Below are 22607 nucleotides of genomic sequence, written 5' to 3' on the forward strand. Positions count from 1 at the left end.
CCACCCACTGCCCAGGCCCATCGAGATTTTGCAAGCAGGGAGCCAAGCCAGTTACCAGACCGTCGATCCGCAGAATGCTTGGGCTTTCGTGTTTCTGCCAAGCCCCCCGTCGCACAAACGCGAAAAGAACGACGGCGTTCTCCACCGACGTCCTCCGTGCGTACGCGACCTTGGCGGTAGCAGCGGTGTCGAGGTGCCGTCAGCGCGACGTCGACGGGCTGGTTCGCTCGCTCACGACGCGGCGCCGTCGCTCTTCCAAGCTTGTCGCGTCTCCGAGTCAGCACTACGGGCCAAGCGAGCAGGCGGCGAGTGCGAGTCGGATATTGCACTCGATCACCGCAGGACTGGGTCGGGGATCAGATCGGCTGAGAGCAGCTCGGGTGTTTGGAGAGTTGGTGCGCTGCCAAGATCGCTCCCGTTTGAGCTGCACGTTTGAGCAGAGCCTGGTTTGCTGAGTGCCGACATGGGTGCTAGTCTCGGCCGATGACGCGCGCCAAGAACATGCCATCCAACGCTCGCTGCATTTGCAAGAGAAATCCTCCCGAGAGGCCTCGCACCACGCCCGTTTGATAAGTGATTGGTGGCAGCAGCGCCTCGCCGCCACGATTGGTCGCCACGGAGGCGACTTCATTGGGCGGCGTGCGGAGGCGGGCGAGGATTGGCCGCCGCCCACGCAGGCATCAGAGGCAGCGCAGAGGCAAACGCGCGATGACGATCCTTCCGTGCGCAGAACGGCTGCATCCGGCGCGCGCCACCGACACTCGCCTCTCGCCAAGATCAAGTGAAGAAGATGCCAAGCGCGGCCTGGCGCTCGCCCGCGCGCCCCTCCCTGCGCGACGCGCGACTGCGTTCGCACAAAGAAGCAGCGGGCATGTCCTCCCACCCGAGGGTGACAACCCGGTCGTGCGCTCTGGATGTCGACTTTGGCGCGGGGTGCCATGGCCTCCCTGCCGTATGTTGTTGTCGAGCGACGACCGCCTCGCGACCAGACCGCCTCAAGGCGTAGGCGGAACGGCCCAGCGTGGTGCGCCTTGACGAAATTGAATGCCGGTGGAGGCCTGGGATGCGCCTCCTTGGCCGCGACGAACGGGCTTGGCTTGCAGAAGGTGAGATCGGGGGGCCGTGCCCGATCTGGCAGTCGAGACGCGCGAGGGAACCGCCACTGGAACGCTGCGGACGCTGAACTTATCGGCCTCCACCTCGCTCCTCCGCCCACTGCGCTGCCCGCCCGCACTCCGTCGCGATTGCCGCGCGAGGATGCCATTCGGACCCACGCAGCTCTGCCATCACAGAAGCGCGCCGTGAAACGCTGCAGAGGCAGCCTAGCGCAAACCATCCGCAAACGCCATCGGGAGAAGGCGATGGGTGCACCGCGCACGCTCCAAACGCGTCGTCGAGCCCACACTACTGGCAATCTTGGCATGTCCGTCGATTGGCCGCAGCGCGGCCTTGGCGATGCTGCCCCGGGAGTCCCCGTCCCGCTCTCGAAAGCTCCCGCGCTCGCGGCGGCGGCGGCGGAGGTGGTACATATATCTACGCGCTCTCCCGGTCGCGTTTCTGCCCGTGAGCGCTGCGCGTCCTTGCCTGCCTGGTGCTGTTCATTCTTGGTCCCCTTCGCTTCCCTCTATTCTCTCTGGGCTCTGTCGCGGCGCGGCTTCCTTCGCTCCACTTCCTTCACAGCACGCTTGGCTCGCGTCTGGTTTGCCGTTATCTCCGACTACGCGTACTCGCCTCGGGCCCTCTAGTAGTCTCCCTCCTCCCCCCGACTCTCTCTTCCTCTCCTCCGCCACCTTCGGCGCCCCCACATTCTTTCTCAAAAGTCGAGTAGAACTCGGTGACCATTATGGACAGCTACCGCCAAAACAACAGCTACCAGACGTACAACGTCGACCTCCCGGGCAAGCAGGAGGAGGCTGCTGAGCAGCCTCCCGTCAGCAGCCTCGCCCGTCGCATCCATGGTTGGAGCTGGCAGGCGGTCGGTCTCTTTCCGTTGCTTTCTTCCGCTGTACACTCACCCGTCCCGCCCCGCAGTTCCCCATCGGCATGGGCACCGGTGCCGTCTACGTGACCCTCTCCGGCCTGAAGGAACACTCCCAGACGCTCACCAACGTCGAGACCGTCTTCTTCTTCATGAACATCGCGCTCTTCCTCCTCAACACGATCACCCTCCTCCTCCAGGTCATCCGTGAGTTTTTCGCCCGCTGCTTGCCTCGCTGGACCCGCCTCTGGAGCCGTTCGCTTACCCGCCACCCGGGTGCGCCAGTGTACCCGAGGCAGGCGCTCCGTCTAATCAAGGACCCCGTCAAGGGCATCTTTGTCCCGCTCGTCGTCCTCTCGTTCGCCACGATCATCATCGGCCTGGTCAAGTATGCGGTCCCATCAGGGCACGTAAGCCCGTTCTTCGTCTACGACCTTTTCTGGTACGTCTTGCACCCCTCGGTCTTCGCCATCCGCGAACTCACCCCGACGGGCACCCGCAGGGTTTACATCGTCTTCGCGCTCGTCGTCTGCTTCCCGATGCTCATGATCTGGTTCAACAACCCGCACGATCTGAGCACCTTCACCCCCGCCTGGGCGTTCTTGGTGCGTCCGCGTCCGCGTCGGCCCGGCGTAATTGCACAGTTAGGCGCACGTCACTGACTGTCGGGTCCTTCAGATCTTCCCGATGGTGAGCCTCTTGGCACGCCCCCGTGACCCGCGCCCTCGTTGGTTAACTCGCGCGGTCTAGATGCTCGTCGGCATCGTCGCGATCAACGTGCTCGAGGTCATCCCGCTCACGGACGACCGCGCGCTCGGCGTCCTCCTCGTCGGCTACGTCTTCCAAGGCGCGTCTGTCTCCCGAGCCCGTTCTCGTCTGCGCGGCTACTTCGGGGCTAACCGACGCGGCGCGGTCCCGCAGGTCTCGGCTTCTTCATGACGTTCTTCTACATCTGCATCTACATCATCCGGTGCGTCCCGCCGTCTGCGCGCGACGCGTCCGGTGCGCTGACGTGCAGATTTTGTTGTTTTTTTGGGCTGCTTACAGCATCATGACGGTACGTGTATTTTTACGTGCGCGCCCGCGTCGATGTTGACTTCGCGACTCTTCGACAAACAGACGGGCTTCCTCGACGGCCACCAGGCGAACGGCGCGTTCGTCGCCTGCGGGCCCCCCGGGTTCACCGCGCTCGCGCTCATCAAGCTCGGGCAGGCGGCGCGGACGATGTGCGTACTTCTCCCTCGGTTTCGTCGGAGGACTAAGACTGACGGTCGCGCGCGCGCAGCCTGCCGCACCACGGGCTCGTCACCGAGATCGCGGGCGAGGTCTGGTTCGGGGTGTCGGTCATGTCCGGGCTGATGCTCTTCGGGCTCGCGGTGTTCCTGTTCTTCTTTGGGCTGTTCCCGTACTGGTTCAAGCTGCACAAGCACCTGCGCGAGATCCTCGGATGTGCGTATCCGCGTTAGCTGCGCTTACGATGTGTGCTGACGCCGCGGTCCGCCGTCTCTCCAGGCTGGGCGCTCACGTTCCCGAACGGTACGTGTGCATTCCCATCTTCTCCTTTCCTCCACCTCTCTACCACCCTCTGCGTTTATTTCCCATTTTCCGGTGCTGACTCCCCCCCGCCTACAGTCGGCTGGATCGCGACGATCCGCGTGCTCGGCGACATCTTCGACATCCAGGGGTTCTACACCTGGCACCTGATCATGACCATCCTCCTCGCGTCCGCGTGGATCGTCCTCATCGTGCTCACCTTCTGGGCCTTCCTCAAGGGCAAGATCTTCCTCGCGAAGCCCGAGGAGGTCATCCACGACATCGTCGACGCGCCCGAGGACCTCGAGGCCGCGCGCAAGAGCATCGACAAGGACCCGCACGGCCCTCACGGCCACGGCCACGGCGGCCACCACTAGAGCGCACGCCCGCCGCCCGTCGGGAGACGGGCTTGCCGGATCGGGAGGCGGCCCTGATGCGTGAGCGGCCCCGGACCTCGACGTCCGCTGCGGGACCTCGCCGAGCTGTCGCTGTCGCTGTCATCCGCACGCGCGGGGGCAGCTGCCGCGTCGCGCCCTGCTGCGGGGCGCGCGGTTTGGGTTGTCCCGGACCGCGGACGATGAACGCGCACGCGGCGCGGGCGGATTTGTTGTTGGTTTGGACGTTGGATCTTAGACTACGTTACCTCTGCTGGAGAACGGACCCTTCTGGATATTTGGCGCGCCCGCCCCTGCAGGGGGAGCGGTGCCTGCCCGCGTACTGTACGACTGCTGCGGCCGAGGTGTAGTGCGCATTAGAGACGGACGCCGCGCCGGCTGGATAGATTGAACTCTGACGCATCCCTCCCCCTCCCCCTCCCCCTTTAGACACTTGTTCGAAGCTCCGTCGACGGAGTCATCATTTGTAAATACCGCTGCAACCTTGGATCGCTTCGCACTCTCGCGCGTGCCGGTGTGTGCGCTGGCTCTTTCATCATGCCATACTCGTGCGGGTCGCTGCTTCGACTCTCCGGCCGGGCTCGACGAGCAGGTGGCGCGGGCCGCACAATTAAGCTTGACGATGCTCCGTGGAGGCCGCAGCGTCCAGGGCGGCGCGCTTCGCAGTCTCGTCAAACACCCTGCGCGATATTGACTTTGCACCGCAGCCCATATCGCCTTCCGGGGCTCGTCCGTCGTCCATGGAGGTGAGGTCACTCTCCGACGAGCTCCGACCGCGCCCCGGGGGCAAACGCGCTCCATATCCGGCAATCGATCACGACCAGCCGCGCGAACTCTAAGCCCCGCAGAGAAAATCGCCGGTGTACAGCTTGTTTCTGTTCCCGCGACGTCGCGTCCAGCCCCCCTCGCGCCCTCGCGCCCTCTCCCCCGCACGCCCCCGGGCTCGATATTGAAGGCCTGCCGCGCATTCCGGTGCTCGCGCGTTCTCCCGCGCCGCGCCGCCCTCCTGGGCCCTGGCGTCGTCGCGCCAGGCCGCACGCGGGGGCCGTCTGCCTCCGTTTGCGGCCGTCGACCGAGGCTGCGCACGCGCGAGAGCTGCTCACTTGCGTCGGTGCTCCGCAGACAGGCAGGTGGGCGGGCGGGCGGCGAGCCTAACCTTGCGCCGCACGCCCACCATCGCAGACGGAGGCATGGCCGTCGTGGGTGCACCGTGCCCACGCGAGGCTCGTGCGCACGAAGCCGGAGGTGGTCGACGACCCGAGTAGTGGACTCGCGAAGGGCCGAGCCTTGTTGGTGTTTGCGCGGCGGCCGCGGCGGGCGCCCGTCCGACGATGCCGTCCGGGAGAGGCGTGGCCACGGTCCACCGTGACGGACGCCCTGCGCACCGCCAGCCGTCGGGCCTCGGGGGTGCACTCGCGGGGGCTGCCACCATGCGTCATTCCGTAGGTCGTCGCGGATTCCATACTTCGATAGGATCAGTCCCCCAAGCTCCCTTCAAGTTCGACCCGCCGCGCCCCCGGCGGGGGCCGGGCGCCCGCTGGCCCGCCGCGCCGTTACCGATGGCCGGATTGGCGAGCGGATCAAGGCTGGGGGGCAGCTTCGTCTACCGTACGTGCTGCCTGATGTGCCTCCACCCACATTGACTGTCCGCACTGCCGGACCCTTCCGTCGGCGCGGGTTCAGGCTCTCTATCTTTGGCGTCCATCGGGGAGACAGCTCGTCTGGGAAGCTATTTCCTGGTCTTCGCACGGCCATAACAATGCTACCCTGTTCAGACGAGGCACCTCGCCCGGATGGCATATAACCTCCCCGCGCCGAGCCCCGACGCTCACCACGCACCGCGGCACTCGCGCACCCGCACCTGCACCCGCCTCCGCCCTCTCTCCTGCACACACAGGCATCTACGCGCTGCCAACCTCCTCCTCCTCCGAACGCCCCCTTACACCCGCATCCCACCACCACCACCCCCGCACACGAACGATGTCGCGCTCCTCCTCCGCTTCGTGCTCTCCCGTCCCCAGCCCCAAGCAGGCCACACAGACGATTCTCGCCGGCCGCAAGTGCTACCGGATATCGAAAGACAAGAACGAGGTCGTCTGGCCCCCGCACCTCGAGGCCGCGCTGATGGAGGGTGCGTCCCCGCGCCGGCCCACCGCGCCCTCGGGACCGGCTTTCTAACGCGTCCCGCTCCCTCCCCCCGCAGGCCTCGACAAGTACACGCCCGCCGAGTCAAAGTCGCCCCGCGGCCTGACGCGCTTCCCGAACCGGAACAAGTTCATCTCCCAGTACATCCTCGAGAAGACCGGGGAGACGCGGACCGCGAAGCAGGTCGGGAGCCGCATTCAGCAATTGCGCGACACCAGCGCGGGCAAGACGAGTGAGCCCCTCCCCCCTCCCCACTGCGCCGCGAGCTGACCCACCGCGCCCATCGCCAGTCATGAAGGCGATCTCGGACCGCCACTACGAGATGATGCACCCCACCCGCCCGCCGCCGCAGACGGACGGCGCGGGGGCGGTCGGCATCGCGCACGTCTTCATCAGCGTCCCTCCCCCGTCCGTCGCCGGCTCCCCCGTCCCGCCCGCGCAGCCGTTCGCGGGCCCGAGCCGCCACACCGGCGTGACCGTCCTGCCCAACGGCCGGTGCCAGTGGGTGGAGCCGCGCGCGCTGCGGAGCATCAACCCGACGGTGACCTTCCTGAGCGCGTCCACGATCCCGCTCTTCAGCACCTGCACGGTCGAGTCCAGCTTCGACGGCGTCGTGCACGAAGGCGACGCGATGCTGATGGAGGAGCTCGGGGTCGTGCCCGACGGGTGCGCGTACCTGCACTACACGACGCTCGCGCCCGCGTACTGGGACACGCTCTGCCTCTGCCACGGTGAGTTTCCATCGGTGCGGTCGAGGGGCGGCGGCGCTGACGGGATCGCTCCAGACCTCGCGCCGTACACGATCTTCCAGGAGATCTCCAGGCTGGACGACGCCACGCAACGGCTCGTGCCAGTCAAGCGCATCCTGTACCACTTCACGTCCGGCGCTGCGCCGCCGCTCTCGCCCTTCTCCTTCTCCGACCCGGACCTCGAGATGGTCAGTTCGCTCCCCCCACCCGTGTCTCCCGCGCCCGCGCTGACCGCCGCGTCCTTCCCCAGCCCGACTTCGACGACGAGGCGATGTTCCACGCGCCCTCCTCCTCCGACGGCTCCTTCCAGAGCGACCGCAGCAGCTCGCCGTCGTACAGCGTCGCCGCCGGCTTCGCGAGCGCCCCCCTGAGCCCCGTCGACCAGTGGTCGATGCACGCCGTCTCCGGCGCGCAGGACCAGTGGGCCTTCGGCGGCCTCCCCGCCGCCCCCGCCGCCCCCGCGCCGTCCTTCTCCCCCGCGTTCCCCGCGCAGCCGTTCGTGCAGGCGGCGGGCTCGCCCCCGATGCCGTTCTCGGCGGGCGCGTACGCGCCCGCGCACGCACATTCACACTCCTCTGGCGGGCGGTTCATGTTCTGCTAGCGGGGCTTCTCACGCGGTTTCGGACGCTCTCTGTCGTTTGGTTCTGACTCTGTTTCCATCTGTGCTTGGCCACCGCTCTGGCATCTGCTTTGTTTCGCCCTCGTCCGTCTTCCATTCGCATCACGCTCTTGTCCATACCCATCTCCCCATCGCTCGACGCCCGCCTTTCCCGTAGTATTATTTATCGCCCGCCGCGCCGATCGTGATACATAGCCTATAGAACCCATACCGCCCCACCCACACCACGTCGTGCCAATCCAAGCCTTCCTCTGCGCTAAATTATCTCTCACGCGCCGCGGGCCCCCGCCGAGCGCCGCCGTTATTGCCCTGTACTCCCCTCGGCCCCCGCATGTAGACTACTGTGTAGACACCAGCCATCCCGGGACGCGCGAATCACACCGCACGCCCGCGTCTAACGATTTCATGAATCTACGCGAGGCCCGAGGCCCGAAGCCCGAAGCGCGTCGACGCTGCCTCTGATTACCGTATTTGTCGCCCGGGGATTTGAGCAGTCCGGTCCCCTCGCACGGGCGGGGAAGCGGCGAGGACCCTATAGCTAGGCCTGGCCTGTCACTCTGCTGCGCCTGAACTTCTCATTTCCCCGCGCGCACCGCTCTCCGCGGAGACTCAATACGGCTGATGGGCCCCCGCTGTCGCGCCAGGCGCAGGGCGGGCGACGCTAGCGCGACACCGTGCGCCCCGCGGGGGATTAAACCGGCGACCAACATTCCTCGCGGGCCGCGAATCGGCGTAGGCGCCAGGCGCGACGAAGCCCCGAGGCCGGGCTTTGCGCGCGCAGGCGCCGTGCAGCGATCTCGCCGGTGGGCCTCTGACTGAAGGCTAAAAGCCGAGCGGTATATGCGCTCCGGCTCGCCTGCGGGGTGCGCATCATCGCCCGCGGTTCTCGTACCTAGGACCTCGGGGCGAGTTCTGGAGATAGATTGCGAGTGCGGCACGCGCGGGTATGTGCGTGGGTTCGATCGGAGACGTATATTGCGCGACGGGACTGGTCGGGGCGTGAACACGGGGCGCAGGGGGGCCTCGTGGGCTCGCGCGTGCGGCTCTGCGCACCCTAGCGCACCCGGGAGTGCTGGCTAGCGTTCAATGTCGCGCGGCGCCGAGCCCGGGTGTGGTCGAAGCGCAATGCTTACGCACAAATGCGACCGCGGCTGCACGCGTGCGCGGCGGAGTGGAGTCCGCGGGCGATACGACGCCGACGACGTCTGTGCTCTCGGTGCTTCTCATTGGCGTCGTGCGAGCTCGGGCGTGCAGCACGCGCGGACGCAGCCCCCGATCGCGAGTGTGTGTGCCCGCGCAGGGCCGTCGTTCGGGCCGCGCACGAGGACACCCACCACCACCGGACCCGCCGCGTTGTGGCTCTGCTCGTGCCCATTCCGGCTGCGTCGCGCCGCACACCGCGTACAGCACGGGGGGCGGAGGCGGGCGACGGCCGCGAAGGCGTGTCTTCCCGCCGGCCTACACGCGCGTGGCGGAGGGGCGTGGTGGTACACATCCACACCGTGGCTGCGTTCTCGGTCGGCGCGCGCACGTCCCCCCGTCCGACCCCCGCCCACCAACGAGCCTTCGCGGCTCGCGCGGCGTGGTAGGACGTGCGCACGCCAGGGGCGCGGGGCGAACCACACCACGCCACACTCGCGGCTTATGCCCGGCTGCTTCGCGTTCCGCGTTCTGTCGCGCCCTCCTTCGCACGTCGCGGACGGACATAACCATATATTCGTATATCAGAACGGACGAGCAGGAGGTGGTGGAGATAGCGTGCGGGCGAAGGGGGAGGCGCGGGTCGCGGGAGGCGCGCTACATACAGCCCTCGAAGCTCGGCTGCTCAACTCTCGAGCCCGCGAGCAGAAGCGCGGGGAACGGGCGTTGCCCCCGCCCTGCGCCCGCGACCTCGCTTCCGCCCGCGCCGATCCCGCGGGTCGCGCCACCGCGATCTCCCACCCGCGACGAAGAGGAAGAGGAAGACGGTACTTGCGGGGCTGACGTGAGTGCGCGCGGTCCGGGAGCGGAGCGGAGGGCGGTGGGGTCCGGGAGGCCGGGAAAGTGAACTGTAGGCCGCAGAAGCGATGTGGAACGCGATACGAGAGGGCTTCATTGAGGGACACGATAGATAGCGAGCGTCGAGTGGGCTGCAGCAGATCTTCGCGTGTGTGGGGGGCGAATGGCGATCTCGGATCAGTAGGCGCGCACTGGGCGGCGGCTGCCCCGCTGGAAGTGGCGGGTGCAAAGGTTCGTTGGCGCGCGCTATATTGGTGGCGGAGGGTCCCGGCGCGCAGGAGGTGTGGATCGCCGATTAAGCAGTACAGCGAGCACAAGGGGGCGCTGCTGGCGTGCTGGCGGAATCTCCTCCTTGGTCGGGTCCGCGACTACCGCGCCATGAGGTCGCCGTGACGGTGGACATCGTCGAAGTCGAAATGAGGTGGTCGCCGCCGAGGCCGTGTTGGTAGCGTGCGGACGCGGGCTCGGAGAACGCTCCAGACAACGGCAATAGTGCGAACCTTGCCCACGGCGAGAAGAGTCGCACCTCGACACCGGCACATGGGCTGGGTGGGGGTGGACGTCGAGGGTGGCCGCGATCGGGGAATGTCGAGGGCGCAGAGAGGGCCGGATCTCGCAGCATGCGACTGCCAGAGATTGTCGACGCGCCCGGCCGCGGGAGGTGGCAGGCATGACAAGCGCATCGGAGGCGGGAGATGCCGAGGCCGCGGGACGAATTTGACGATGACGGCGCACAAGAGCAAGCACAAACCGGGTGGGCATTTCTCGGAGGTATCTGCCGTGGGGAAACAAGCCTGGGCAGACCGGCCCACCGCCCGCCCCCGCCGGAGGTCGGAGGCGACTTGAGGCGACGTACCTGAGGGCCGTCTGTGCCGCCGTGCCGATGTTTGCGTCAGTTTGTGTCCATTTGAGCGGTGGTCGAGGATCTTGTGGCGTGTAAGTATGATACCCGACGCGGAGCTGGGCCGATATCACTTGCCCACCTCGGCAATGAGTCAACTGATCACAAACGGCAGTATGGCAGTATCATAGCATGCAAAGCCTGCGCTCGTCGGGCGCTCTAAAGCAAGATCTGATGCTGTCGTTATCACCTGAATTGAGCCGTCGGAAGAAGGTGTAGGCACATACAACTGGACACCCTACTGCAATTAGCGCGAGTCGTTCTCCGCCGTTGTTTCAGCCTCCACTGGCTGCCTGCCAAAGGTATAGTAAGTCCACTTCGCAGACACGGCGAAGCCGGTGGACGACGTACCGGCGTTCCGAATCGGAGTTGTCCGCCCAAGTAGGGGGCCCCGCCGCGTGAGTGCGCTGTGGTGCCAAGTGGCAACGGTTACTGCACCAGAAGAGTGTGAGTGAACGAGCGATGGTCTGAAGTCGACATAGCAGAGGCACCAGGTGCAGCGGTGACGAGATTGTGGTCTTCTCCCGCGACAGGCCCGGGCTGAGGAAAAATGGCCGGTGTGGTGATCGGATATGTCGACGTTGGCGGGTCTTCGATGAATGGTTCCGCGCAGTCTCTGGAAGGTCACCTCGCCAGTACCCCGTATGATATCGGAGAGTGGGATGGATGTCGTGGGAAGCGCCGGGGGAAGCTCCGCTGGTGGTCCGACAGATGGTGCAGTTCGCCGTTCGATAGCCCTGGTGCCTCGGTGAGGTGGCAAGGTGCGTAGTCCGTTGGGTACCGGAGAGCAGGCGAGTGACAGGTCGGAGAGAAGTCGAGGTGGAGTGCAGGCAGCACCGTTGCAAAAACTGCACGCTGGGTGCCACGATTGCCACGGCAACCATGCTTCGTTGTGGCCGTCTTCTCAGACTCCGAGAGTCCGAGGTCGGCTCGCGAGGTGGGCGGGGGAGAGAGCACACTTGTTGCGTAGTCTCGAGACGACTGAGGACGACGACAGACGATGGCCGATGGTCGTGGTCCGAGGCAAGAGAGCGACCGCCGGAGAAATGCGGGGTCGCTCGAAGCCTAACAAAGCAGGAATGACGTCGGAGCCATGTGACCGCGATTCGCGCTCATCCAATTTGGCAAATCCGCGCCGTCCGGAAGCGCGTCGCCCGCCGAGCCCCCGCGCTCGTTCCCCGCCGTGCAGAGCAGCTTTCCCGTCGTCCACCATCTCTACCCTCGCCGCCGCCACCCTTGTGTCGACACACCCGTGCCGTCGTCCTCGCTGGGTCCTTTTTAGACCTCTCCCCACACACGCCCAGCTTCAAGGACACGCCTGAACGACCGACCCGGCAACGATGGCAAACGACGAACCCAAGTCAGCGCTCCAGCACTGGCCCTCTCCTCCGGTGAGGCCCAGCGGACCCTACACAGCCGAAACAGCACTCCAGCCCGACATCGCAGCGGTGACATACGGCATCCATGTGTTCCTAGCATCGCACATGGTCGAGTCTGAGGCATACTGTTGTGAGTATGACCCCAAGATGTGAGCCCAGTCCCACTTTGCGCGCATACATCGGTTAGAACGCCCTCAGGGAACGGCTGTATGTTGCCACCGGGTTCGGGCTCATCCAGTGCGTCAAGGGGCTCATGTCATTTGAGGACGAGGTAAGTCGCTCGTCTTCCCAGACTTCCCCTTCCTTATGTTACGCACGTCCTTCGCTCGGCCTCCGCACCGACACTATCCCCGACGTCATCCTCACTTTGGTCGTCCCCGACAGGACCTCCTCAAGGCGATCGGCCACGTTCGGCACGGGAACACCATCGCCCAGCAGCACCGCAAGCGCGCCGCCTCTCTCCCGACGCGCCTCGCGGGCTTCGTCGTCGGTTCGCTCAATACATCCGGCGTCGGCTTCATCAAGAGCATGACAGCCGTGGAACGGCACGCCGAGCTCGTCTACGCCGAGACCCTCTTCGAGAAGGTGAGCACTTTGCTCGTCTCCCCGCGACCTGCCTTTCTGGGCCTGCTCTCGTCTTCCTTCCCGCGTTCTGGCACTCGTCCATCTCGTTCCCTGCCTGTCTCTCGAAGAGTTCGATGATCATGTGATGGCCCTTGTTCTCGCCGCATTGTGGTCGGGCTCCCCTTGAATCATGTCCGTTCTCCGCTTTCCCCCACCTTCTCCGCTTGATATATTTGAACTCAGAGCGCCCCCCGAACGCCGAAGTCGGTGGGCGGCGTGGGCGCTTGCTTCATGATGATTGACGTCACTTGGCCGGGCGTCGTGATGGTCAACTTTTGATCCATCTGGGCAAGATGTCGATCACGCGATGCTTCGTTGTGTTGTGTACAGTCCCGGTGGTTATTGTACCAGCAGAGCGGCAGACATGCTCGAAGGTGTCGGCGAGGCTGGCAATATGACCTTTGTCTGTGGTGCATTACGCTATTTACGCATAGAGCATCCGGCGCGATGGATGGTGCGGTGCATCCCTCGCAGGCTTCGGTCTGTCTGTACCTCGCGAAGGATGTCCACCTCCCACAACTTCCTCCCACGACCGGCCTCTGAATACAATCGTTACCACATGAACCTTCACGTTATCGTTCTGAACGGCCGCCCTCGCGGTACGCGAAACACTTCGTTCCGCAGACTTCTCCGGTTTATTGCTCTTCTTTCCCACTCCGATCACCCGGCTCCGTGCCGATATATGTGCGCGCCTGGGACCTCTGTTCAGTCGGCGACATCAAAGTCGCGGCCAGCGTTCCAGTCAACGTCACCATCGGAGCAGACGGAGGAGAAGGATGCCCCCAAATTGCACTCTACGCGTCAGCCGTCCGTCCGACACACCTTCGTACGCCTGGGGCGGCGCAGGTCCTGCAGTCCGTCTGGTCGCCGGCCAGCTCTCCAGGCAGACTGCAGGCCCAGCGCGCGGCGGGCCTGTGCACGACCCATGCGGTCGGGCAAAGCTGTGACGCTTCTTTCATACCTTTATAGTTTGATCGCATTGCCTCTCTCGCTCGATAGGCGCCTCATGTCGCGGCAAGGTTGCGAAGCCTTTGACGGGCGACACAGCAATCCCACTGCAGCGTGAGGCGTAAATCAAAGCATTCTCGTTCGTCGTACAACATATCGCAATCACTCGAGCCACATACGGGCTTCGTCCTCTCGCTGCGGCGCGAGTTGGATGGGTGTTCGAGCTCGCTCTGCAGATGAGACAGGAGGAAGGGAACATCACGAAGCCTGGGGTTTACGCTCGATGTGACTTGAGCTTGAATCCATAGCCACCTCCTATCCTGCGGTCTCCGAAGTTGTCGGTCAGAGTGGGCGGCTAAGGTTGATTGCACTCAATCCGCGATGGGACGGTGCGCAGTTCGCTCGCTGGCGTCGAGTTGGCTGTGGCGGCCACTCGCCGCCAGTGAGTTTGCGCGCGCCCGTGCTTAAGTCATCTGGTGTTCGGAGATTGCTTATTCATTTACCCACACCTTGTCGCCTATCACGAATATGGTGTTCGCTTTTTTCTTCTCCATTTACTTTCTGTTTGTTGGTACTTGCCATTTTTGCGACCCACATCTGCATCCGTATCTTCTTCCGTTTATCGAGCAAAGCTGACAGTCCCGCACATCCACAGGCGCTCTTGGGCATTGTCTACTCCGGCGACTGGCTCGCGTTTATCAAAGAGGCGTGAGTACCATCCGCTCACGTCCGTGCTATCGTGCCCACCTGTGTGCCGAAATTCCTCCTTCGGCTGCCTTCGCTGCCACCCCCTTGTTCTCGTCCCGGTTCCTTTCTTATTTCTCATTCTATTTCGCCTCAACCCCGTTTCAGGCTGAACATGCGCACCACGATCAACATCTACCGTCAGCTCGCCCGCTTCCTTGAGGTGGCCGACGCCGATGCCGTGGCGGCGGGAAACGGCCCTGAAGACACGTCCATCGACCCAGACTTCCGGTCGGGAGTCTACCTCGGCTGGGGCCTGTCGAACCTGATCCTCAGCATGATGCCGGGGAAGCTGCTCACGATCGTGCAGCTGTTTGGGTACAGCGGGGACCGGTTCGCAGGCCTCGCGCTCCTCGAGCGCGCGGGAGGCTGGTCCAGCGACCGCGAGAAGCCCGCTGTCAGCTTGGGTGAGTCTCCACGCCGGGCTGAGTCATTGCTGGGCAAGCGGGTATACTGATTGGAACTGTGTCCGTGTGGGACGACGATGACGCAGACTCCGAGGGGATCCGGAGGACGATTTGCGACATGTCGCTGCTCATCTTCCACCTCGTGCTCTCGAGCCTCACGTTCGAGGGCGTCGACATCCGGATGGCACAGAAGATACTGGACTTCCACAGCGAGCGGTACCCGAACGGTGCGCGCTCATGCCCTGTTGCGTACGTGCAACACGTCGCTGACCTAGACTGTCCCCATCCCGTCTGATCGCATTCCACCCCATCCGATCTCGCCCTGTCGGGGTACAATGCTCTCTTCCATTGCTATCTCGTCGTGCCGAACTTGCGATGGTTGCATCTTTGCGGACCCGTGCCTGATATCGCCCTTGGTTGCGCTCCCACCACAACACCACATTGGCCCTGGGCGCATCTACCCGCAAACGCACGCGGAATACCGCTGTCGGCACTGCACACCTCTCCGCCGCCTCCATCCACACTCCGCCGTCGCCGCCGCCACGGTCGTCCCCTTCTCAACCATCCACCCCATCGCCGCTCTGATGACCGATGGGCGGACTCTGACCCGCCACAGGCGTTTTCTTCCTCTTCGGCCAGGGCCGGATACACCTCTGCCGGAGCCAGCCGGCACTCGCACTGGGGTTCTACGAGAAGTCGCTCGCGGCGCAGGACCAATATCGGAACCTGCACCACATCTCGTTCTGGGACATGGCCATCGCCAACCTGGCGCTCTGGGACGTCCCGGCCTCGCTCGAGCGATGGCGGACTTTGGCTGCGGAAGCGTCGGTGAGTTGGGGCTTGTTCGCCGGGTTTGCGGGGATCCGCCGTGGTCGGGGTGGTGGAGGCGGTGGGGTGGGCCACCTTCTCCGTGGCTCCGTGCCGAGGATGCTTGGGCGGTCGGGCGTCGTCGTGCTGCGTTGGGCCGGTTACTGCTCTCCTTGACCCTTTGCTCGCCTGCCTCGCCGGTTTGGCGGTGGTGCTGATGAACAACGCTTGGCAGTGGTCGAAAGCGACGTACACGTACGGCGTCGCCGTCTGCCTCCTGCAGATAGGCGAAGAGAAGCACGCGAAGGAGATCGCGGAGCTCATGGCGAAGGTCCCCAATCTGCGCCAACGCATAGCCGGGAAGTCTATCCCTCTCGAGGTGAGTTTTTTTTTGAGTTTTTCGAGCGCCCTCCACGGTGCTGTGGACGTGCGATGCTTGTTCGGGTTCGGGTTCGGTCTCTGCGCTCTCCCGCCGTTCCCTGTCGCTGATACCCACCTCTCCTCCGCGCACGCTCCCGCCCGCGTTCAGAAATTCGTCGCCCGCAAGGCACGCAAGTTCGCGCAGCAGTCCGGGCGCCTCGCCCTCGCCGCCCTCGAGCTCGCCTACCTCTTCCTCGGGCTCACGCACGCGCCCCGCGCGGTCATCACCGCGCGCATGCTCCCGCTCGTCGACGCTCAGCTGGCGGCCCTCGCCGCGCACGCCGCGGACCCGCCCGGGTACGCGGGCGGCGCGGACGCGTACTGGGACGACCGCGCGCTCGCGCTGTTCCTCCGCGGGGTGTGCCTCCGGTACGTCGCGCACCCGGACCCGGACGCGGTGCTCGAGCCCGGGGACGAGGTCGGGGGCGCGCCGGCGCGGGAGGAGGCGGGGAGGCGCGCGCGGGAGGCGTTCGAGGCGGTGTTTGTGGACGGGCCGAGGGTGGTGTACGACCATTATCTGGTCTACTACGCGCGTGAGTGCGGTTGCTCTGGAGGGGGACTGGGCTGGGGGGGACGCGGGGTGCTCATTCGACTTCGCACAGACTTCGAGTACGCGCGGTTGCTGGCGTGCCAGGGGGACAAGGAGGGTGCGCGGAGGCACCTCGGCCTCCTCATATCGGGTATGTTGCCCTGTCGCTCGTTGATTTGAGAGACTCATGTGGATCTACACAGGTGAACCGGTGGAGGTGAACCCCGCGTCGCGGAAGCAGGGCAAGTTCAGCATGGAGGTCCGTTCCACCTGTGTTCAAATTTGCTCCGAGCGCTCCCGTTTCTGACGCCTGCTCGAACTTCCCTGCAGAGCCAGCTCCACGTGCGCGCCAACGCCGCGCTCGAGGCCCTCGACAAGGGCGCAGACCGTTTGTAGACGATCTCACTGAGAGAGAGAGGGACATTGTGCCCCTACAGAGTCCGCCTGCGTCGCACTAATAGGGAGACGGCGACGGCGACGGGCGGGACGTACCGCGTTGTGCATTTGGTTGGATACCCCCGCACGCGGTGTTGTACTGATCTAATAGATGTTGTGCCTGTGCTTCTTGTAGCAAACTTGCTTGTCTGTGGACCTGTATTATACCCTCAGAATCGCATTTGCCTCTGGTATACCCACCTCTTATCAAATTGGTTATCGCCGCTACCAATGAAGCGCAGGCGGCGAGTGGCCGGGCCGGATCCCCACAGCGCCTAACCGTTGCGATCAAGACGTGCCCCACGCGAGCGTCGCGCAGGCTGCGCGGCCGTCCCCGTCGTCACCGGTTCCCTCCTTGCTTTCCCCCACACCACCATGGCGCACCACGGCCACCACCATCACCACCATGCTGCCCCGCCGGCGGAATACCCAAAGGAAAACCACGGGCCGGGCGCGAAGTGGATCAAGCACCTCACCCAGAACAGGCTGGGCACGTTCAACGGCGGGCACTTCAGCGACGTGAACCTGAGCTCGGTCCTCTACCACCACCGGATCGACAACAAGGAGAACGTGAAGCTCGAGGTGTGGAGCGCGCCGGGGCTCGAGAAGCCGCTGTTCGCGGAGGCCATGAAGCAGAAGTTCAAGTCGGCGAAGAAGGGGGACTCGTTTGGGCCGTCTTGTGAGTGCTTTTCGCTGTGTGCGTGCGGGAGGCGGCGGCTGATTGGTGCGGAACGCAGGGGTACGTGCGGCGACGGGATGAGAGAGAAAGAGACGGAGAGGAACGCTGACGAGGAATCGCAGACGAACCACTGGTGGAAGGTCTCGCTCACCATTCCCGCGTACTGGGAGCAGTATGAGCGCGTTCAGTGTGCGTAACTCTGTTTTCTGCTTCGCTCGATGTGCGTCTGGACTCACCGAGGCCTCAAAATGTGCGCATATAGTCGAATTCGATCCCGACTGCGAGGCCATGATCTTCACGACCGACGGCACGCCGCTCCAGGGCATCACTGGCGGATACGGCGGCGACCGTCGCGTGGAGCACATCATCCCCCGCAGCGCCGTCAAGGCAGGCAAGTACGAGCTCGTCATCGAGTCCAGCTGCAACGGCATGTTCGGCGTCCCGTGGAACGGCGACACGATCGCCCCGCCCGATGTACGTCCCGCCGTTCGTCTGGTGCACTGTCGCGTCGCGAGATGCTGAACGCGGGCACAGATGAACCGGTACTTTGGCCTGCGCTCCGCGGACCTCGTCGTGCCGAACATGACGGCGTGGCACCTGATGTGGGACTTCCAGACCCTGCGCGAGCTCGCGGACTCGATCCCGGGCAACACCGCGCTCCAGAACAAGGCGATCGTGACCGCGAACGAGATCATGAACGTGTTCGACCGTGGGGACGTGGAGAGCATCGCGCACGGGCGCAAGCTTGCAGAGGACGTTTTCGGCGAGGCGTGGGCGGCGAAGGGCGCGGGGATCTACGAGGAGGGCGCGGAGAAGGCGCAGGTGTGGGGGATCGGGCATTGCCACATTGATACGGCTTGGTGCGTGGTCTTCTTGCTCTTTGCGAAGGACTGGACTGGGAGGGCTGAGCGGGAGGACGCAGGCTTTGGCCGTACCATGTTACCCAGCAGAAGACGGCGCGCTCGTGGTCAACCCAGGTCGATCTTATGGAACGCTTCCCTGAGCACCGCTTCACCTGCAGTCAGGCGCAGCAGTTCAAGTGGCTCGAGCAGGTTGGTTCCTTCTGTACGTACAAATTTTTGCAGACGGGCTGACCCTTGTCCTGTCAGCAATACCCTCCGCTTTTCAAGCGCATCAAGGACAAGGTCGCTGAAGGCAAATTCCACGTCGTCGGTGGCTCGTGGGTCGAGAACGACTCGAACATGCCTTCCGGTGAGGCTCTTGCGCGCCAGTTCATCTTCGGCCAGCGTTACTTCGAGTCCCGCTTCGGCATCCGCTGCAACACGGCCTGGCTACCTGACTCGTTTGGCCTCACCGGCGCGCTGCCGCAACTCATCCGGCTCGCGGACATGGACTACTTCTTCACACAGAAGCTGTCATGGTACGTCTTCTTCGCGGCCAGTCGACAGCTGTGGGTCCATGAATTGACGCACGCTGGATCTACAGGAACAACATGTACGTGTTTCCCGTGGTTCTCGCACCACACACGATGGTATCTAAGATTCGCGTGCAGCAACAACTTCCCGCACTCCACGTTCAATTGGGTTGGCATTGACGGCACGCAGGTTCTCTGCCATATGACCCCTGTCGGTGAGTCAACGACGCTTCCCAAGGTTAAACACGCGTGGGTCTGACGACATTCTCGAAGACACCTACACGGCGCAGGCCACGGTTGGCGACGTCAACAAGGGCGTAACCAACCACAAGGTGACGATATCCCACACGAAGCGACCGATCGAGGGACTCACACTACTCCAATAGAACCTTGAGTCCTCCGGAACCTCCCTCCTTGTCTTCGGTAACGGAGATGGCGGAGGCGGTCCCCTCGAGAAGATGCTTGAGAACGTAATTATATCTTTCCTTGGATCCAGAAGCAACCATATGTACTGATGGACCCTTTTGTGTGCAGCTCCGCCGTATCCGCGCAGCGTCGAACCACTCGCGCGACCTCCCGCCCGTGCTCATGGGCCGCTCGGTGGACGAGTTCTTTGACGTGCTCGCGGCCGATTCGAAGGCCGGTTCTACATTGCCCAACTGGTCAGTACTCGCGGTCGAAGCACTCGCCATCTTGCTAATATCCGTCCACCACGCAGGAGCGGCGAGCTTTACCTCGAGGTACGCACGCCCCTCCGCTCCCACATGTCCACGTGAACCTGCGACTGACGTTGCCTTCGTAGTTCCACCGTGGAACGTACACCTCGCACGGTGGGTGCGCATTCTCCCGGGCCCCACGCCGGGTTAGCTAATCGTCTCCTCCGACTAGGTTCGATCAAGAAGGGCAACAGGAAGTCCGAGATTCTCCTCCGCGACGTCGAGGTGAGTCGTCGTCCGTGGTCAACGGGGCGGAGGCACTTGGGTGACACGTGGCGCAGATTATCTCCACGTTCGCGAGCTTGTTCAAGTTCCACAAGAAGGACTATGTATATCCAAACCAGCGGATCAACGACTGCTGGGAAAAGGTCCTGCTGAACCAATGTGAGTGTTGTATTATGGTTCGGTGGCGCTGCCATAGTTGACGCGTGTTTAATACAGTCCACGATGGTGAGTTCTGTTAAAATGAGGTCAGTTGACATGGTTAATGACCGTGGAATACCTCAGTCCTCCCGGGCTCTGCAATGTATGTATCATGTTTTACTTTAGCTCCTTTTGCAGTTGCTGATCATAACATAGCGGCATGGTCTACAATGATGCTGAAAAGCTCTACGCTGAGGTTCGGGAAGAGGGCGAGACCCTCATTGAGGAGGCCTTTGCGACCATCTTCCCCTCGTCGGTCGCCCTCGCCGATCCGTCCATCAAATCGAAAAAGAACGGCACGCTCGTTGGCTACAATACCACCTTCTTCCCTCGCCGGGACATCATCGAGGTTCCGCTCTCGGGCGGCGCTTCGCGTCTCCGCTCCCAGGTCGTGCAGGCAGCGAAGGACGGCTCGGTTGGATACGCGCTCATGGACTGCGCTAACGGCGGCGGCGTCTCGTACGGCACTGGCATGTACGCTGACTGCAAGCCTGTTTCCGGTGAGGGACTTTACCGGTGTCGGAGTCGGAGATTTGCGACTGATTACTAATTTGTGTAGTAACTCGCGTCGGGACCGACCAATTCATCCTCCGGAATGCCAGTGTCCAACTCACCATCGCGGACGGCCGGATCACCAGCCTCTACGACGTGGCTCTCGAGTGGGTTCTGAACACATTAGACCGCAATTGTTGAGAGCTGACGTAGAGACTGCAGGCGCGAGCTCATTCCGACCGGCGAGACTGGTGGGCTGATCATCTTCGATGACAGGCCGAACTACTGGGACGCTTGGGGTAGGTTTCACCCACACCGATAAACAGCGCGCAGCCTCACCTCGTTTCAGACGTCGAAATCCACCATCTCGAGAAGTACAAGAAACTCAAGTTTGAGAGCATCACCATCGCTTCCGAGGGTCCGCTCCGCGTGTCGCTCAAGGCCGAGGTCAAGTATGGTCAGAGCTCCATCAATGTCATGGTGAGCACAGTTCTGCCGGTGCATCGTTGTTAGCAGTGACATTGACTGGGCTTCCCTAGATCTCGCTGGATGCCATCGGAGGTACGGTGCTTCTCCGCCATGATGGGTGCATGAAGTCTGACTTGATCCTCGCATAGCCTCTATGAAGAAGAACTCCCGCTCGTTCTTCCGATTCGACGCGCAGGTCGACTGGCACCAGCGCCATGAGTTCCTCAAGTTCGAGCTCCCGCTGAACATCAAGAACGATTACGCGACGTACGAGACTCAGTTTGGGCACGTGCAGCGCTCGACGCACAAGAATACTACCTGGGACATGGCTAAATTCGAGGTCTGCGGCCACAAGGTGCGCTACCATTCCTGCTGTCCATGTGGACTGTCCTGCTCACAGCAAGGCTGGGCTCATCTATCAGTACGCGGATCTCAGCGAATACGGGTACGGTGTCGCCATCCTTTCCGAGTCCAAGTATGGCTTCTCGTGCCGCGGCAACGTGCTCCGCATCTCGCTTCTGCGCGCGGCCACCGCTCCCGACGCCGAACAAGATCAAGGTGTGTGCCACCCGAGTGCTCCGCCTGGCTGTACTGACGATCTGTCCACCTTCACCATCTGCCAGGCAAGCACGAGTTCTCGTGGGCAGTGCTGCCCCACCAGGGCTCGTTCCTCGAGTCCGACGTGCCGATCGCCGCGATCTTGTTCAACTCGCCGCTGCACGTGCGCCTCGTCGAGGACACCGCCGCTGCGCCGCTGCTGAAGACGAAGCCCGCGTTCGTCGTCGAGGGCGCGCCGAACATCTTCCTCGAGACCGTCAAGCGCGGGCTCGACGACGACTTCTCCGCCACGGGATCAGACGGGCAGACGATCGTGCTCCGGCTGTACGAGGCCTTCGGCGGGCACGGGACCGTGAAGCTCAGGATCGCGGCGCACCTGCCGGTCGTGAAGGTGCTCGAGACGAACCTGCTCGAGGACGAGCTGAAGGAGCACGCGGCGTACCAGACCGCAGACGCGGACGCGGCAGTCAAACTGAGCTTCCACGGGTTTGAAGTAAAGACGATCAAGCTGCTCTTGGGCAAGCAGAGGTGCGTGTTGTGCGCTCACTGCTCAGAATGAGAGGCTGACGGGCTTGCGTCGACAGTGCCGTGCCGAAGCGGGAGAGCTGGGTGACCGTCGACAGCCCCGGCTTTTGATTTAAAGCGACGGCGCGAGCCTCTTTCGTGTGATAGTAATGTGCAAGCGTAGTGATGATGCACGGACGGACTGGATGTGTTGTTTGTATGACGATCTCGAATGACATTGCTTTTGCGTATTTACTCTTGCGAGTCTGCCCTTCGACGAGAACGGGATGCCTTGAAACCCCAGATGATCACATTCCCAGCGACGATGCGCTAAACTGGCCTTTCCCTCGGGCGTGCTCAGCGGGGAAGAATGTCCAGGTCGATGAGCACGAGGGCGGCCGATGGAGCGGCCGTCGGTGCAAGCCATCGCAAGGATAGTCTCGAGCACGGCAGCAGAAAGGCGATTCATGAGACGTCAAGGAGCGATGGCTACTTCTGATACTTACTCATAGAGACCACTGCAAGTAGTAAGTGCGTGATGTGCGCGATAGCTCCGACTGAAAAAGGCCGACTCGACTCTGCGATCACATGAACTCCGCAAGCTCCGCCAGCCTCAGCCACTAACCAATGAGGGAAATGCCTCGTCGCACAAATCGCTCACCTCTTCCCTCCCACCACCAGCCATTCTTCCTCCTGCCTCTCTCCCCTTCCCTTCTTCTTCTCTTCCTCTGATGGATGCTCAAGACACCGAGTGTGAGGTTTTCTCAGGAAGCTCGAGCTG

At 63.4% G+C, this 22607-nt stretch overlaps 5 protein-coding genes across 5 annotated transcripts; all 5 read left to right on the forward strand.

The window, feature by feature from the left end:
• Positions 1 to 1843: 1843 nt before the first annotated feature.
• BXZ73DRAFT_49258 (voltage-dependent anion channel-domain-containing protein) lies at positions 1844 to 3888 on the forward strand (the record flags this gene model as incomplete). Its single annotated transcript, XM_048020216.1, has 11 exons — positions 1844 to 1975; positions 2032 to 2185; positions 2264 to 2420; positions 2481 to 2583; positions 2657 to 2668; positions 2729 to 2846; positions 2900 to 2952; positions 3098 to 3204; positions 3264 to 3427; positions 3491 to 3514; positions 3611 to 3888. 11 exons carry the CDS (start codon positions 1844 to 1846, stop codon positions 3886 to 3888), a joined length of 1302 nt encoding a protein of 433 aa, XP_047876391.1.
• A 1998-nt stretch (positions 3889 to 5886) lies between these two features.
• Positions 5887 to 7401, forward strand: BXZ73DRAFT_49381 (uncharacterized protein; the record flags this gene model as incomplete). Its single annotated transcript, XM_048020242.1, has 5 exons — positions 5887 to 6037; positions 6110 to 6283; positions 6342 to 6782; positions 6837 to 7009; positions 7069 to 7401. 5 exons carry the CDS (start codon positions 5887 to 5889, stop codon positions 7399 to 7401), a joined length of 1272 nt encoding a protein of 423 aa, XP_047876392.1.
• Positions 7402 to 8505: 1104 nt separating this feature from the next.
• BXZ73DRAFT_78720 (uncharacterized protein) lies at positions 8506 to 11288 on the forward strand (the record flags this gene model as incomplete). Its single annotated transcript, XM_048022922.1, has 8 exons — positions 8506 to 9386; positions 9558 to 9648; positions 9867 to 10078; positions 10156 to 10353; positions 10598 to 10625; positions 10654 to 10716; positions 10932 to 11079; positions 11227 to 11288. The coding sequence occupies 8 exons, from the start codon at positions 8506 to 8508 to the stop codon at positions 11286 to 11288; spliced, it is 1683 nt and encodes a 560-aa protein (XP_047876393.1).
• A 370-nt stretch (positions 11289 to 11658) lies between these two features.
• Positions 11659 to 16572, forward strand: BXZ73DRAFT_49303 (uncharacterized protein; the record flags this gene model as incomplete). The annotated part of the gene is made up of 12 exons (XM_048020224.1): positions 11659 to 11846; positions 11896 to 11968; positions 12082 to 12282; positions 13925 to 13977; positions 14122 to 14420; positions 14507 to 14647; positions 15037 to 15248; positions 15463 to 15606; positions 15757 to 16180; positions 16250 to 16327; positions 16380 to 16435; positions 16507 to 16572. The coding sequence occupies 12 exons, from the start codon at positions 11659 to 11661 to the stop codon at positions 16570 to 16572; spliced, it is 1935 nt and encodes a 644-aa protein (XP_047876394.1).
• A 414-nt stretch (positions 16573 to 16986) lies between these two features.
• On the forward strand, positions 16987 to 21958 carry BXZ73DRAFT_102888 (glycoside hydrolase family 38 protein; the record flags this gene model as incomplete). Its single annotated transcript, XM_048015395.1, has 26 exons — positions 16987 to 17294; positions 17349 to 17479; positions 17553 to 17764; positions 17825 to 18150; positions 18213 to 18342; positions 18400 to 18671; positions 18737 to 18745; positions 18804 to 18880; positions 18939 to 18997; positions 19052 to 19135; positions 19200 to 19327; positions 19384 to 19405; positions 19468 to 19495; positions 19554 to 19606; positions 19663 to 19765; positions 19823 to 19831; positions 19889 to 19907; positions 19961 to 20304; positions 20364 to 20463; positions 20519 to 20595; positions 20646 to 20776; positions 20836 to 20857; positions 20914 to 21119; positions 21169 to 21322; positions 21388 to 21850; positions 21907 to 21958. The coding sequence occupies 26 exons, from the start codon at positions 16987 to 16989 to the stop codon at positions 21956 to 21958; spliced, it is 3519 nt and encodes a 1172-aa protein (XP_047876395.1).
• Between the last annotated feature and the right edge of the window lie 649 nt (positions 21959 to 22607).

This window comes from Epithele typhae (genome assembly GCF_022376455.1).
Source record: "Epithele typhae strain CBS 203.58 chromosome Unknown BXZ73scaffold_35, whole genome shotgun sequence".
NCBI classification, from domain to species: Eukaryota; Fungi; Basidiomycota; class Agaricomycetes; order Polyporales; family Epitheliaceae; genus Epithele; species Epithele typhae.